Source organism: Euleptes europaea, chromosome 2 (genome assembly GCF_029931775.1).
Source record: "Euleptes europaea isolate rEulEur1 chromosome 2, rEulEur1.hap1, whole genome shotgun sequence".
In the NCBI taxonomy this organism is placed as follows: Eukaryota; Metazoa; Chordata; class Lepidosauria; order Squamata; family Sphaerodactylidae; genus Euleptes; species Euleptes europaea.
Genome location: NC_079313.1, coordinates 98,790,129 through 98,807,865, shown reverse-complemented (window position 1 = coordinate 98,807,865; position 17,737 = coordinate 98,790,129). Strand labels below are relative to the sequence as shown.

Below are 17,737 nucleotides of genomic sequence, written 5' to 3'. Positions count from 1 at the left end.
GGAAACCCAGTCATGCAAACTTTGGGGCTCACCCCTCCCAGTGTCTCCATGCCACTCTTTAATTTTAACTTTAATCTGGTTTTAGAATCCAAAGCAATTTGCATCAAACTCTTTGAGGCATAGTTTAGTTATGGTAACAAGAAACAAAACGAAGTGACTGAAAACTTTGATACTAGAGAACTCCTCTGAAGTTTTCTAAGCATAACCCAAAGGGCTCTCCCAGAGTTAAGAGTTAACCCAAAGGGCTCTCCCTCCACTGTGTGCCTAAGTGATAGCCTTTGCATGCCAATTATTCTGTACAATAAAGACAATAGTTTCCCCAATTCCATTTTGCTTCTATACTTATCTTCTGGTTTCAAAGCCTTTACAGTCACTTCATTTTCAAAGACATTACAGTCCCATATGATCCTTGCTGTTTTTCAGAAGGTATTACTCTAAAGAATTCTTCCATACTGAGTTTACTTGCTGCCAACTAGCAACTTTCACGAGTATTGTTACTTCAAAATATAACAGTAAGCTTTTGTTGTATTCCACTGGTGTTTTCATTGTATCTTATTCCAGTAAGCAAGTCCTTTTAAATAGTCAACACACACAAGCAAACATACACACAATCCTTTCATTACCTATGTCTGTTTGGTGATTGGTTGGTTGGTTTGGTTTTTTTAATATACCGACTTTCTCTACCACTTAAGGAAGACTCAAACCAGCTTACAATCACCTTCCCTTCCCCTCCCCGCAACAGACACCCTGTGAGGTAGGTGGGTCTGAGAGAGCTCTAAGAGCTGTGACTAACCCAAGGTCACCCAGCTGGCTTCATGTGTAGGAGTGGGGAAACCAATCCAGTTCACCAGATTAGCCTCTGCTGCTCATGTGGATCATAGAGTTGGAAGGGACCACCAGGGCCATCAAGTCCAACCCCATGCACAATGCAGGAAATTCACAACTACCTCCCCCCTCCACATCCCTAGTGATCAGAAGATGGCCAAGATGCCCTCCCTCTCATCATCCGCCTAAGGTCACAGAATCAGCATTGCTGACAGATGGCCATCTAACCTCTTCTTAAAAACCTCCAGGGAAGGAGAGCTTACCACCTCCCGAGGAAGACTAACTGTTAGAAAATTCTTCCTAATGTCTAGACGGAAGCTCTTCTGATTTAATTTCAACCCGTTGGTTCTGGTCCGACCTTCTTGAGCAACAGAAAACAACTCGACACCCTCCTCTATATGACAGCCCTTCAAGTACCTGAACGTGGTTATCATATCCCCTCTCAGTCTTCTCCTCTTCAGGCTAAACATACCCAGCTCCTTCAACCTTTCCTCATAGGACTTGGTCTCCAGACCCCTCACCATCTTTGTTGCCCTTCTCTGGACACGTTCCAGCTTGTCTACATCTTTCTTAAATTCTGGTGCCCAAAACTGAACACAGTACTCTAGTTGAGGTCTAACCAGAGCACAGTAAAGTGATACCATCACTTCGCGTGATCTGGACACTATACTTCTGTTGATGCAGCCCAAGACAGAGTGGGGAATCAAACCCAGTTCTCTAGATCAGAGTCCACCACTCCAAACCACTGCTTTTAACCACTACACCACACTGGCTCACAACAAAAAGTAATATCTGAAGTAGTCATAAGAAAGGAGATGGGTAATGTGCAATCTTGCAAATAAGGCTATTCTCTGTATTATGCCCAACATGACTCTGGTTTTAAAAACTGCAGCTTATTCCTTTACACAGTATTCCACAGCGCTTCCAAAACATGAATGCAGTGAATCCTGGAAGGAATGCAGGAAATATGGCAACAAAAACAAATGTACTACATATCAAAGAGTATTAAGCAGCTTAGAAGCCAAGGATCACTTATGCTGGAAAAAAACCCCTCCATGTTTAGGCAGCAGTGGTGCTTGTTACTTTATATAAGGTTAAAATGGGTCAAGGACTCCATGAATGTAAAAATGACTGTACGGGAAGGTGGTATATCACCACAGAAAATACGAATGAAAATTTAAAAAACCCACTTGAAAACCACACAATTCTTAAGCAAACGCTTTAATTGTCCTTTATTTCTACTTGGATTTGAGAGCTTTTCACCAACGCAGAGCGCTGCTATACTTCCCTGTATTTATTCTACCCAACATGTAGGACAGTAGACAGAGACATGGTTGGTAGCAAATCCTCTGCCCCCAGGAAGAAGGCAAGCCAGAGAGAGGCAGCCATACCCAATGCTGTGTATACTCTGTGCAAAACAGAAAAGGGCTCTCACTTGTAGCCTTGCCTGAAGAGACACAAATATTCTTTAGTTTTGCATATTTAGAGAAAATGAGTTAAAAACTTATCTGCTGGGTCTTTTTATTAATGTATAGGCTTGCATCATTGTCCCTACTCTGACTTATGATATTTGGGTTTATTAGTCTTTTTTAGTTTAACCTTTGCTTTTTCTTCTTTTTTGCTTTTATCTTACTTTTATATCTAATAAGGCAACAAAGTGACTCTGTGTTTTCCTTGCCACTCAGAAACACCAAGACTTTACTTCTTTTTAAGAGGAGAAAAATCAAACTAAGTCAACTTCTGGATGCAAAGCTGCTAAACAGCAAAAACTGGCATAATATCTCAGAGGACCACACATGTTCCAAACTTGAATCCAAACAGATTTAACCCAAACTTTTGAGGGCAGTGTCTAAAAATTGTTGCAGTCCTCGACTTGCCATTGTCTGTAAGATTTGGTTTGCTACTAAGACTAAGCAAGTCCAAGTTATGTTGGTAACTTATTTACTCAGAATATTTCTATGCTGCCTCTTCAGAATACTACAACTTTTTATTATACATTTCTGCTGAGACAAATAGGACTGTCAATCTAAAAAGCTACACTTTCCAACATGGGACTACCAATTAATGTTGATCACCTGGTTAGGCTTCGACTTGTTTGCCACCATACTCATGATGACAAGAGTGAAATTCCCTTCCCCAACTAGTCTATCAGGCACCATCTTCCTAAAAGGTCAGGAGGCATGATCAGAAACCAGATTTTTTTCTCTTTAGTTAGTGATGGTCAATTGGGGGTTCAAGGATCCCCAAGTCTTGTTCTTAGATTTGGTATTATTGAGTTTATTTCATCCAGAATGTGACATGGTTTTGCTGAATATGTGATTTTATATCAGGATCCTGGAAGGTTTTTGTTTTTTGTTATCCAGTTGTTTGATTGCTGCTTTTTGTTGATGTCCTGGTATGTTTCTTATTGCACTGATTCAATTTTTGTCTCCTTGTAAGCTTTCAGGGTTTTCCTCATAAAGTGGGAAAAATAAAGTAAATCCATTATTTGCATCAGTGTAGTGAAGTTGCAACAGCAAACTTATAACAAGTTAGTAACTACTAAATCAGCTCTAGTACAGTGTTGTAAATTAGAAAAATGAACACCAATGGTGCACAGCCAGGGGAAAGAAGCAAGCTTAATTTGGATGCACCCTATTTATTCTCCCACAGAGCTATGTTCTGCCACTCCCATTAGCAAAAACGTTATGTCAAGGAAGTTTCTGTCAAAAACCTAAATATACACCTAGACAGATTCCACCAGGAACCTCAATTTTCACAACTGGATCTGCACGCTCTAATACACTACACACAAGTAAGTAGGGTAGGGCAACAGATACTTCAGAACAGGCCCCCTGAAGATTTGAGACTCACTTAAAATGTCTAAGCCGTTTTTCACTATTGAAAAGTGACATAAGACAGAATAAAACCATAGAACACAACATCAAGTGTCACAACAAAGGCAATATTAAGCAGGACCCAAAAACATCGCTTTTAAAAACAATCCTAAATCTAAGTATTTTCCAGTATCACTATGATGTGACTTCCAGAATCAGCAAGATGGATTTACAGGGGAAGGCATTCCTAAGCTCTGGGGATACCAATGGAGAGTCCGGCTATGTGTAGACAACAATATGAATTTTATGTGTGACAGAATAAGAAGCAGAACTTTGCATCTGAAATCACAGGAAGATTCATATTGGAGGAGTTCTTTATTTGTTAGACTTTTATCCCGCCCCTTCCCGACCAGTGACACCAAGAAGGGAAGTCTGTGCCAAGACTCAGGGGTAGTCCTTGTCAAGCTTCTATTTTCTTATGCCCATTCCAAAGGTGAGGAATGTAGAGGCCTCTGTATAAATACAGGCCTCACTAGTATTATATCTTTCCTTTATTTTGCATAGTATTCTGCTTCTAGCTTCCTCTTTGCCAAATGCTCCCAATTATTTGTGTTCAGTAGGATTTATGCTTAAAGATCTATTATTTTACTGGTCTTATGTGACTTGACAGCTTTTGAGAATCTTACCCATGACACCAGCCACTCTTTTATACAATCAGAATCCAGCCAGCTACTGATGGGAAAGCACTGGCTGAGCACTAGTGGGACAAGAGAGAGGAGAACTCAGCTCTGCATCTAGATCTCTGTCTCTCACACACCTAACTTGGATCTTCCTGGGGACTAAGAGCACCAGAAAAGGACACAAGAAGGGGAAAGATTTTTCTCCTAGTGGTGGCAGATTTCCACTGAAGGAGTACGGACTGAAACCCAAGGTAGCTGAAAAGGGGAATTTTTTCTGGAATTTATGGTTTTAAAGAACCACAAGCTAGGGACCATGTTGGTCAGCCCAAAGCAAGGTCAGCCCAAAGCAAGATGGGTGTGTGTGAGATTTTGATAGTGGTGTCACATATTTACGTTCCTCTAAATTACAAAACTTTTCCAAGTACCATACAGTAGACTTGGCTAGAACTAGAGGGACTTATGAAGCTCCTACTTGTTTGACTCTCAAGTATGAATATCAGCTGCCTGAATATCCTTCCTGCAAAAAGCAAATCTTGCAAATGCTAAGCTCTATCCTGATTTGAAAGATAATTTCATGCCACAATAATTTAGCACCTCCTACTTATCTGCCCTGTAGTAAAGAAGTGGTGATATGAGGCTGTCAAGAAGAAGCCAAATATTTGCAGTGTTTTTTCCATTCCGCCCTTTTCTTCTCACCCCCCCCCCCCAACATTCTAGGAACTATGGTTCCCAAACAGCTGACATTAACCACAAGGTGTTCTGGGAATTGCAATATCCAAAATGCACTTCTGAGAAGGAGATGCTGCAAGAATTCTTTAGTCTGCCATGATGAGGAGCAACAAGTTGGGGTGAGATACAAGATATGAGGGGAGATTCAAGGGATGTAGGAACCCCCGTAAGCACTCTCCGATAGTTCAGCCTAACTCTAACCAAGCAAGCTCATTGACAATTTATCAGCAAAAAGTGCACTTTGTTCAAGGTGGAATGCAAGGTGAAATTGGGAGAGCTCACCCATCCCTAGCTACAACTAAATTATTAATGTGCTGATCACTTGCTCAGGCAAACATACAAAAACGTCATTCTGCTATAGCCTGAATTGGCAAACGACCTCATTCTGCTACATATGCAGACCAGATATTATTTCAGCCTTCTCTTGCAGACAGTCTCGTTTTCTAGAAGTCACTGCTGCCTATATTAATGGTGAAACTGTCCATTACATGCAAATGTGTGTAACAATACAGCTGATGGTCTTCCTTTTCAAAGAAGTTGCTTTGAGAAGAAACTTGAAAGAGCGGAGCAGCAACAGCAAGCTTTGAGTACATTTGCTCTAGTATCTGGATCTATACGGAGAATGTTAATTTTCTTTCACTGTTCCATCCCAAAACAGCTCTCTGTTAAAGAGCAAACATTACACATACATGGGGGTAGTCTATAGGTTAGACATATGAATATCAGAAGAATCCAAAATCCTTACGCCTGCTTAGAGAAGGCTGCAATGCTCAGAATGAAGTCATGAGTAGCTAGGATGTAAGACTGGCTGTCAATGGAAAAGATACCCTTTATTCGTAGAATACTGGGGGTGGGTGCATATGCTGAACTGCTGGGTAAATACTAATTCCTACATGCTATTTTATTTTTAGGTTAAAATTTGGTTGATCTATTTCGTTTTACAATGTTTTAAATTGTAGTACACTTTCAAATTTAGTTAGTCACCTTGGATGCCTAGTACAGGCAAAAACATGGCAAAAATAAAATGAACACTGCAAGCCACTCTGCATCAATTCATTTGAAATTGGTCATGAAGGTCAGACTGCCAGTCCCACATAATCAAGCACAGAAGATGGAAACGTATTCTAGTTCCTAAAGGTCATAAAAATGCCACAATGTAGCCAAATATTTTGTTGGCTAAACAAAAAGTATTAAGTGCTTTAAAATGGGTTAGTTATGCATTAAATTTGATGCTATCATGATGAAAAATGCTACAGGTTCTTCCTCGCTCTTTTTTTTTAATGGACATTGCATCCACTGGAGAAACCCAGGATGCTCATAACCTCAGATTCTGAGACGTCACACCAACTGTCTGGGGACAACAGCTGGTGTGTTATGCTTAGTCTTTCCTATTCTCCATTTTAATATTTTAAATTGCTAACAGCCTGGAATGTATTGGAAGAATGGTGGTATAAATAAATAAATGAAAACACTGGAGATTATTTAAGACAGCTCACATTTGCAAATGGCTTAAAGGGGACATTTATGAGGCACAAAAAAGGTTCAAGTAACATGTTTATTTTTGATGTTCACCATCTATACTTTTAAATACTCTTGTGCTGGCTTTATAAAGATATTGAAGTTCTTAAGGACATACCCCAAGATGTATGATAACACAGAAAAGCTTGTGCAGACGAACAATGGCATAGTAAGAAAACGGCACAGAGTAAATCAGAGTGAAGAATCTTAACACAGCAATGGGCAGATAATTATTTTCCAAGACAGTCTTAAACAGGCACTGTTATATTGTAACAAGGACAGCATATGTGCCAGGGATGAAGGAAGGAAGCCCCAGTTTATGCCTTGGTGGCACTGGATGCTGCTGCCATTGCACTCCTTCCTTCATTTCTATGTATGTTCAAGGCACTCTTCCACAATAAGAACTCTGCGCAATTGTCCTGCTCAGATACTGTTGCCAATATACAAATCAGATGTGGTAAACAAAGGTTAGCGAAGTGCTGTTTCTAGTTTGCTGAATATACAAATCAGGGCATGGCAGTAGGGTGAAGAAAAGAGGAGAGACAGGTAAGACAGTGTCCATCAGGGATGGAGGAGGTGAGATTCTCCAATGGTCCACTGATGGATTCTGCACTTTGACATTTACCAACCAAAACACTGGCTTCAAGCCTGAAGTAAACACAAATAGATCTCCCTGATCTTTTAAAGAATTTGATTCAGTATATAAGAAGCCTATTCTGGATACCACTGTACAAGGAGGAAGAATTTAAACCACCTTAAAGCAGAAAAACACCATAAATAAAAATAACCAAATAATGTTATCATTTATACTTTAAAGATAAACTGGGTAACTATCTGGACAGGACCAGAAAATTGTGAGAGAACACAGTGGAGTAGAAAGACTTAATTACCTGAAACATCTGGGGGGAAACCAACACCACTGAAAATAAACTTATCTCTGCCTTTACTAACTTTTCACCTATATTAGCTGTACAAATTCCTTTCTATATAATTGAATGTTAGTTTTCCCTACTATAAACACCTACGTTTTTGTTCCCACCCCATCCAAAGTGCATAAAAATGATTTTTTTATTTAAAAAATGATTTTATAAAGTAATAACTTATCTAAAAGACAGCTTGATACATTATACTTCAGATATTTAATCACAGAATTAAAATTTCTAATACTATAGTACAAGAAAATATATTCTTAATGTTTAAGTTTTATAAGCAAGTTCCAATATTTTATGGATTAGGGACTTAATTTTATGGAGTTCCAAAGGCTTTTGTATAGATTTAGGTTAATCTTTTCTAACTACCCAGTGGGACTTCAGTCTAGAAGATGCCATCAGAGATGCTAAGTTTTGCAATTCTCAAGCTATGGATTTGTGCCTCCAATAATAACATGCTTGTTAACAACAACATCAATAATATATACAGGTGAAAAATAACAGACTTAACCCCATCAATCCACTGCAAATCTGTGTCCACTGTCAATCCCTCTCAAAGTGCAAAGTTTCAAGATGTTCAATTATTAGAAAATTGTTGGAGGTGGGGAGACTAGATCTAGACAAGGCAAATGAAGAAAATTGACAGAAAGAATGTAGATTGCTTGGAAATGTGGTGTTTAATAAGAGTTTTACAGATACTGTGGAATGCCAAGAAGACAAATAAGTGGGTTCTAGATCAAATCAAGCCTGAACTGTCCCTAGAAGCTAAACTGACCAAACCGAGGTTATTGTACTTTGGTCACATTATGAGAAGACAAGTCTCACTGGAAAAGACAATACTAGGAAAAGTAGAAGGCAGCAGAAAAAGAGGAAGACCCAACAAGAGATGGATTGACTCTATAAAGGAAGCCACAGCCCTAAGTTTGCAAGACCTGAGCAAGACTGTTAACAACAGAACGTTTTGGAGGACACTGATTCATAGGGTTGCCATGAGTTGGAAGCAATTTGACAGCACTTAACACACAGAGAAGAACTTAATGAAATATTCCCATACTAGGTCTCTTATGATCTGCTGTCATAGTTTTTTTCCCTTCTAGTGAGAGAATTGTATGGTCAGTCTCAAAGTAATGAAGGCTACACTTAGACTGTAGGACTTCTTGAGTACATTGCTGAAGCAGTATAACTTTTATTTCTGCTGCTCCCATACATAGTAATCAGGAATACTATGGCATGAATTATCTTGATCTTGATTGCCAGTGACACATCCTTACACTTAAGTCTTTTCTAGCTTCTTCACGGCTGCCCTCTCCAGTCTCAATCTCCTTTTGATTTCTTGGTTGCAGTCTCCCTTGTGGTTGATGATGGAGCCAAATATGCTGTTAGTCCTATTGTGATTTTGTATGAGGCCACTTCTGTTCAGTGCAAATACACCTACCATATATACTCGCGTATAAGCCGAGTTTTTCAGCCCAAAAAAAGGGTTGGAAAAGCCGGCCTCAGCTTATACGCGGGTCAATATGGTAGAGGGGGGAGGGAGGGGGGAACTTACCGCTGCCGGGCCCGCGTCGTTTTCTGCCGCCGGGAGTGGCCTCCTGCGACTGCACGGAGGCTGCCCCGGCACCCGCCCGGCCGCGCCGCCGCTTCCTGGGGCCGGGAGCGGCCTTGGGCGGCCTCCTGCGGCTGCAGGAAGGCTGCCCCGGCCCCCGCCCGGCCACGCCGACGCTTCCTGGGGCCGGGAGCGGCCTGGGGCGGCCTCCTGCAACTGCAGGGAGGCTGCCCCGGCCCCTGCCGAGTTCACCACCGCCGCCACCAGGCCCGCGCCGCTTGCTCCCGGGAGCCCGGTCAGGTAGGTCTGCGGGGGGGGGGGGTTATAAGCCGACCCTCGGCTTATACGCGGGAGAAATTAGGCACCTCGGCTTATACGCGGGTCGGCTTATACACGGGTATATACGGTATTTACTACAAAATAAGTGTTTTCTTTTTAAACTTTATTTTCCTACCTCTCAGGTGGCAAAAATTAGATACGCATGCTAAGGTTACAGGAGGTGGTATAAGGTAGCATAGCTGAGGCTAGACAGGTGGCAACCCAAGCTTTTTGGTTGAGGCACCAAAACTCTAGAACTCATCCACCAAGGAGAAATATTATATACTTTATCTATACTTTATTTTAGATGCTGAAATGTTTTGATGTTCGCTGCCTTGGAGATCCTATTTGAATAGAAAGGCAGCACATAAATATTTTAAATAAATAAGATGTCAAAGATTGCAGCTCTTACACTCTCCCTGGTATTGGGTATATTGCCAGTTTTGCTTTAGAAAACAAGGGCATGTATACTTTTAAATTACATAAATGTACCAAATAGAGCAATTTTAAAAGCTAAGTTATGAATGATGACATTTTATGTTAACAGTACAATTTGGTTTAATAGGACAGTAAATATCACATATACTTCAACTCCCACCCCCTATTTCCTTTTTTTTTCCTCAAGGAAAAAAATAACACTGTGTTTCTCCCACAACTTACAGGGCTTACCAAACAGCATAGCATTTTGTATTTAAAATAAGTTACAGATGTTAAAAATGAAAGCTCAGATACGGGTTTTCTATACTGTTAATGTACAAAAACAGAGACAAGCCAGCATTGGTTCCCACAGAAATAGATGTCTTTCAAATATAACAAAAAAATGCTAAATAGTTTGTTAGGCAGACATCTGAAAGGAAAAGCAATTATATGCAAGATTCAAATACATCATGAAGGTTACAATGGTATAATAATTGTATCAACACAGTACAGAGTAGTCAGATAAAGCAAAAGAATTACCTAATTTAAATCACTGAACTTTCCAAAATAATTGGTTTTTCAAGAACACTATTAGCAACACCAAACATTATTTATTCAAGAAGTGGAAAATGATTTTAAGGAAACATCAGACATGGAATTCCAGAAAGTTTAAGGTGTTCATTCAAGGATGATAGAGCTATATCCCAATATTTTTTCACATTTCTATCAGAGATTCAAAGCAATAGCTACCATTCGTTTTCACTCTAAAGCAGGAAGAATGAAGCCGTAGGATTTGATGTGGTCACATAAACTCATTCACTGTAGTGTGCTGGTCATACGACATACTAGCTGTTACATCATTACAGCAATCTGGAGGTTTGCAACCAAATGTGTTCTACGTGGTCCCTTAGACAGAGCCAACATTGGTAAAACTCAGCCCAGGAAATATTTTTTTCAAAGGCTGATCACCCCACACCCTGTACTACTTGATTAATCTCCCTTCTTCGTGCCTTAGCAACTCTGCCTTCTACTAGCCTTTCCTTGTGGGTCTCTTTCTATCCCACCCCAGACGTCACTTCAGCATTATCGGCAGCTCCCTCACGCACACTGTGCGTGCAGACCACATTGCTAATTGTGGCTGTTCTCAATTTCCCTTGCTTGTAGCACCATAATTCAATCTGTAATGCACCCTCCATAATGCAGACTGTGGGTCAAAACAGATATGACCAATGCTGACTGTCTGTAAAAGGGAACGCATGCATGAGCTGCTGTGGTTTGTATTGGGGCCACATAGGAAGGAAGAAAAAAACCCTTACCACCAGAGCTCTAGGACTGAGAGACAGACTCTTCTTATACTACCTCCAGAGACACTCAGTTTTAAAGTGGCACTCTGCCGCCGCAATCCTAAGGATACTTTCCTTGGAGTAAACCCCACTGAATAACATAGGACTAACTTTCAAACAGATCTGCTTAAGATTGCTCCCTGCAGGTAATATTCGGAGCTGCCTCTCCTTCCTATAAGGAAACAGCTCAAGGCACTGTCCACAATCTCGAGGCAGCCACTGAGGTGTTCTTGGAAGCAATTCTACTTAGAAGTGATTGGGCAAGTTGCCAATTTTTCAGCCACCCACCTTATGACAGAGTAAAACAAATCAAAATAATAATCCTGTTTTCTGATGTGTGTGCGTGTAAAGTGCCTTCAAGTCGCAGCCGACTTATGGCGACCCCTTTTGGGGTTTTCATGGCAAGAGACTAACAGAGGTGGTTTGCCAGTGCCTTCCTCTGTATAGCAACCCTGGACTTCCTTGGTGGTCTCCCATCCAAATACTAACCAGGGCTGACCCTGCTTAGCTTCTGAGATCTGACGAGATCAGGCTAGCCTGGGCCATCCAGGTCAGGGCTGTTTTCTGATAGAATCTGTATATGTAAGAAGTTCCTCCTTCAGCCCTGACCTGGGTGGCCCAGGCTAGCCTGATCTCGTCAGATCTTGGAAGCTAAGCAGGGTCGGCCCTGGTTAGTACTTGGATGGGAGACCGCCAGGGAACTCCAGGATTGCTACGCAGAGACAGGCAACAGCAAATCACCTCTGCTTGTCTCTTGCCTTGAAAACCCTACTGGGTCACCATGAGCTGGCTGTGACTTCATGGCATGTTACACACATACACAGTCACACTTCATTTGACCCTTGTTGTGAGTGACTAAAATGGGGAGAGTCAAGAAAATATGTGTACCTAAAATGGCTCTTTTGCTGAGAACTCAGCATCTCACTGCACCAATAGTTCCTGCCAGGCAAAAAGCCCTCTAGCTCCTGCCATTCAATAGCAATAGGAGTCTGATGTCTCATCTCTTTCCAAGCAGTTGTCAATGGCAAAATATCGTTAACTTTGTCAAGTTACAAGCAAAGTGTTAAAAAACCCAAACAGTATTGTAATAAATGTTTATTGAGGCAAAAAAATACCACAAGATAGTGAATACAAGCTCCACAGAAGCCTTCGTCAGGCATAAACCCTGAGAAGCAATTCTCCCTGGCCTATTGCTTTCACTAAGCCTCTCACAACAACTAGTTATCTCATTTCTATCAACTTCTAATGTATAGTGCAGGGGGTCCCAATGTGGTGCCTGTGGGAGCCATGGAACCTGCCAACAACTTTTCTGGTGCCCGCCAAATGGGGTTACTGCCCAGCAGGGATTCTGATTAATATTGGGGATCTGATCGACTGCACAGATCAAAATAACATTCTTTCCTCACAAGCTGCCATTGTAGTGGTTAATTCTCTCTCCCCTCTTTTCCAGCACATTTTTAAAAAATTACTTCTTGTCCCCTGTATTTGGATTTCCTGTTGTGTGTCATTACTTCCTGCAGTGATCATTTAGTGGTTGGCTCTACCTCCCACAGCAGCAATTTTGTGGTTGCGTCCACCACCCTGTGTCAGAACTCCCAAGGCTCAAAGAGGTTGGGGAACCCTGGTCTAGCAGTTCCAAGCCAAGTAGAAAAGGTTGTTTGAGGTTAAGATTTGTTTTTAACAGTGAAGAGGTGTGTGGGTATACAGAACCTCCCTCCTACCTGCAGCCTGTTACCCCTGGAGTTTCTACCCCCTCAGCCATACTCCAATTATTACAAGTGCCTTCAGCCGGAAGAAAGGTGCTTAGAAACAAAGGGATTCAGTGTCACGCTCATGCACTCTTTGTTGTTAAAAATGGACTTCATCCCCATTTTCCTATATGATTGGGATAGGCCTATTAAACACATGGATCTACAGCCATCACATCTAGGATTTTCTCTTAAGTCACCTGTCCTTAGAAACTTCATCACAGGTGGATACATGTTATAATGCAACCTATAGGTCAATGAAATTAGTTCATTCTGCTTTTCTCTGTTTCAGTGTTATATCATAACCTATGCCAAGCCATTCTCTCAGTTTAACACAATCGTGGGACACAAATCATCACAAAAGGTATTTAGACACTCCAAACAGCCTAACGAGCTTTAGGACATGACTTGAGTATGTGCCTCCCACATCCAAACCTAGTAGCATTCTATAGCTTCTGTACCACATTGCCCAAAATAACAAAACCAAACTACATAGCAGTTATTTCTTGGGGACACACAATTCACTTCAGACTATTTTTTCTAGTAGTCTAATTCCCATATGTACTTGAATCAGTAAGCTATATACGCGTAACACAACTGGATTATGAAGAGTCACACATATAATGACAGAAAAGAAGATTTAAGGTAGAAACAATGGAAAACCAGTTTCAAGGTATGGCTAGATAGTTTATCGATGGCATCCACCTACTACTAAAAGTAGATAGGGGTACATTTTACCAAAATTAAGTTGTATCATGCAACAGTTTAAGTTTGTTGAAAATTTATCTGCTTAATATTCATATTCTGCTGTACTGGAACAGCTATAATTAGCTTCAAATTTACAATTGTAAATCATTAGCCTGTATGATTGCAAGTAGCAATGCTTAGCAATAACTTGACATTTGAAATGCATACTGGTGCGGAGTCTACATAATTAATGCAATTATTTGATATCTCCTAAATATACACAAATTAACACTATCAAGGCAAGATGAGACTTCCATTAGAAAAATGAACTTGTCAGAAATTCAAGAAGCTCTTATGAGTCTGAGTCCCCGCAGTCATTTGCACGAGTTCCAGGCTATGGACAAAGATAATTATATAATTTCATAACTAATGTTTACTCTACTTCATGTTAGCAATGGGTATTATCGGCATTGATGTAAGAATATTCTAGTACTGAAAGTCATAACTATGTAGTTTGGGGCAATTTTACTATATGACAATTACATTTTTTTTTAAATGGCTAACTTTTCACAAGCCAACATATGCACTAAACAAAAGCTTATGCAATCCTCTTGGAAGAGAAAGTATGATGACTAATTGTGCTCTCAATTATACTATCAGCTTACATATTATATATCATTCTACACATATTTTTGTAGCCTCGAAAATGACCATCATGGGCCATCTTATTTCAAGGTCACGATTGTATTTTGCAGATCAAACTGAAGATATGCAAACGCAAAAACCAGACTGCAGAACAACTGATAAAATTAAGTGAAAAATCTAATGTCCCACATCAGCCTTAGATGAAAGAAAAATCAGCTGCACATTCTTAAATTCAGTATTACAATCTAAGTTCAATATTTAACAAAGAGACAATTATTTTGATGTCCTAAAGACTGTTATAGTCTGTGATACTTTGTATCAATGCTATCTGAAACCAAGATCCTTCCACTCCACAAAACAGGCAAGTATTCTGAATAAGAAAAAGGTTGTTACAATTACTGAGCGTGTGAACAAAACACACAAAAGAGACAGTGTTCCATTTAACCTAGAATTAATGAAATAACATGTAAGCACACATGTCTTAATGTGCTGTACTTTGGAACAGCATATCGTTTGCTGTAAACACACAAGGTGGTTTATAGAACAGTTAGCGCAGCATCATTTGAACACAGTAAGATACTGATCCTTAGGATTTAAGTCACACAGCTGAAAATACTGAAGACCTCAAATTAGGCTGTCCTAAAACTCTGGCATATAGAGCTCAACTTTATTTTCAAGAACGGATAACGTTTTAAACAGGTTTGTCAGACGATAACTTTGTTAATTCACGCAGTATCATCCTAACCAGGTGACTGTCCAAGAAAAGAAGGATGAATGATTACCCTAGCCTCTCTCTTGATCATGCTTCTGCCATGTAGGGATTCTAATTTCATACAAAGAAAGTGCAAGTCCCCTATAACAAGCAGACAACTAGCCTAAATGATAGCTTTTAATAATGCTCATTCACTAATCTTCCCCAAGAGTAACATTAGCTTTCAGCAAGCCTCCATGCTTTATAAACCTCACTCTCAATGCATATACAAACAACTTGCTTTGCAGAGGAATCACTGACTTATGAATGCCACAGGGATGGCTAAAAACAGGAGCTTAATCACAAGTAAATTATTACAGCACTGTACAAAAACCAGTTCAGCAATGCTAGAAATCAAATATAAGGTTAGAAGTGCAGTGTAACAATCTGTCCTACTGAAATAAGCTGTAGGGTCTGCACCACAGATACAACATGCGAGAACCTGTTTGCTCAAGCTTGAAGTACAATTACAACAGCTCCCCCTCCCACAAAAATTCAGGCAGGAAAAAAGCAACTCCTTTCCCCAGCTTTCAGAATGAATGGCAAAGAAACACTGACAGCACAATGCTAAGAACACTTCTCTTGGAATAAGCCCCATTGAATTGGCCTGAGTGGACCTGCTTAGGGTCACTTTAACACATCTCATGTATGGCAAACATACAGATCACATGTGATCTTGAAGCAATTTGTAATTATTTGTTTCCCCACATAAACTGGCAGTACAGCAAGTAAAGATTCCAAACTGCTGACACCTAAGCTATGTCCAAAGATAAATAGTTGTGACCATGACAGCTTTTAACAACACAGCTAACGACAAAAGATAACCCACTGTACAGAAAGCTAGATACTCTGAAATACCCAGGGCAACTGATTTCTCTCACAACGTGCAAAGGAACAGACCCCACCAGAACAAACAGCATACAAACCCTGCCAGAATCCTATGGCATCACAAAGACTGCCCTTTTCCAGATTAAAGCATGTAAACAGGAGTGTTTGAATAATGATCCTACCACTGAAGCGGAAGGTGGTTACTGGAGTAAACAGGAAGGGCTAGGTCTGCTCAGGGAGAGGATTTAGCAGATGTATGGTTTGATGGGGGGGAGAAGAGGGAGAGAAAATGGCAGGGTCAGGTTTGTCTTCCTAAGACAGCAAGAACAGGCAGATGCATGGAGGACAAGGCAAAACAGCAAGGCCAGATACACCTAAGAAAATCAGGTAGGCACACATCGAGTTCACCGAAAGTATACAAGCAAGGTGGCACAGGTAGGGACATGCGTGCCCTAAAGGGTAACAGATAGGACAGAAAGATAGCTTTCTCTTGCCAGGGAAGGAGAAGGCAGAAACAAGACGAAGGCATGGGAGGTTTTTGCGGCTCTCTAGATGCACATTTCCCCCATCCGAATTCTCAAAACTCTGCAGGGGGGGGGCTTATTGTTGAGTTTGGAGACTATGGAGATCATTCACAGTGGGTCGCTGTGTTAGTCGGTCTGCAGTAGTAGAAAAGGGCAAGAGTCCAGTAGCACCTTAAAGACTAACACAAATATTTTCTGGTAGGGTAGGAGCTTTCGTGAGCCACAGAAAGCTCACGAAAGCTCCTACCCTACCAGAAAATATTTGTGTTAGTCTTTAAGGTGCTACTGGACTCTTGCCCTTCTTTGAAGTGAGCTGTGGCTCACGAAAGCTCACACCCTACCAGAAAATATTTTTGTCAGTCTTTAAGGTGCTACTGGACTCTTGCCCTTTTCTACTATTGGAGACTATGGATGGGGAAAATATGCCAATCCAGGGCAAAACCTCCCATGCACAAACCTAAGGGTTAGTTCGCCAAGCGCCAACACAAAGAGGGGAGATAGCAGGGAGATAAAAGGGAGGATAAAAGAGGAGGAGGGGGGGGAGAGACGCACTTCTTCAGGAAAGAAGGCGATTTTGAAAGGCTGCCCTGAGTGGGTGAAAGGCACGGAGGGGAAGAGGGGAAAGGAAGAAGCGGGGGGGGGAGCGAAAGAGAGGAAAGATGAGGGAGGCGATCCTTCGGGAAAGACGGGGCAGGTGCGCCTGGGGGGGAGAGAGAGCCTTCAGCCTCTCCAGGAGGCAAGAAGCTGGGGGAAAGGAGGCAGCTCTCTCCGCTTCCCCGCTCCCCTCGCGACGGCCGGAGCCACTGACCTGGCCGCACGGTCTTGAGGCGCACGGGCTCGCGGAAGTGGCGGACGACGGCCAGGGTGTCCCGGTGGGTGAGGCCGCTGACCGGGGTGCCGTTGACCTCCAGCAGCACGTCGCCCGGGCCGGGGGGCTTCCCGGAGAGCAGCAGGGGGCCGGCGGCGGGGCCGGCGGGCTCGGCCGGCGTGGGCAGGCGGGCCCCGAGGTAGGGGAACTCGCCGCGCTCGGCGCCGCCCCGCAGCCAGTCGGGGGTCGCGCCGCCGCCGCCCGCCCAGGACACGGCGCACTCCTGCACCTTGCTCAGCCAGTGGCGCTTCCTCCGCAGCGTCTTAGACATGAGGCCGCACCATCGGCGCCCCTCCGCGCGCGACCCCTGCCCGCTGCAGCCGCCGCCGCCGCCGCCTGCAAAAAGCCCCCTCGCGCACGGCCGCCCGCCCGGCCAACCCTCCGCGCGCGCGCGCCCGACGCCGCCTCCCTCCCTCCCTCCCTTCCTTCGGCCAGCACCGGCCGCGGCTGCCTCGCGACTGGCTCCCTCAACGCGGCGGCAGGGACACGCCCCCTCCTCCCCGCTGGCCGCACCTCTTCTCTCCTCCCCCCCCCCGCCGCTGCCCGAAGCCCCGCCCGGCATTCC

General features: G+C 42.4%; 1 protein-coding gene across 4 annotated transcripts in view; it reads right to left on the bottom strand.

Annotated features, from left to right (window-relative positions):
* The window catches only part of MAGI3 (membrane associated guanylate kinase, WW and PDZ domain containing 3), a 175,889-nt gene extending 158,420 nt beyond the window's left edge, over window positions 1–17,469 (bottom strand). For all 4 annotated transcript variants that reach the window (XM_056867527.1, XM_056867528.1, XM_056867529.1 and 1 more), the window contains exon 1: window positions 17,113–17,469. In XM_056867527.1, the coding sequence (XP_056723505.1) occupies window positions 17,113–17,443 (331 nt within the window). In that variant the 5' untranslated portion in view covers window positions 17,444–17,469. The remainder of the gene's footprint in view (window positions 1–17,112) is intronic.
* Window positions 17,470–17,737: the final 268 nt, after the last annotated feature.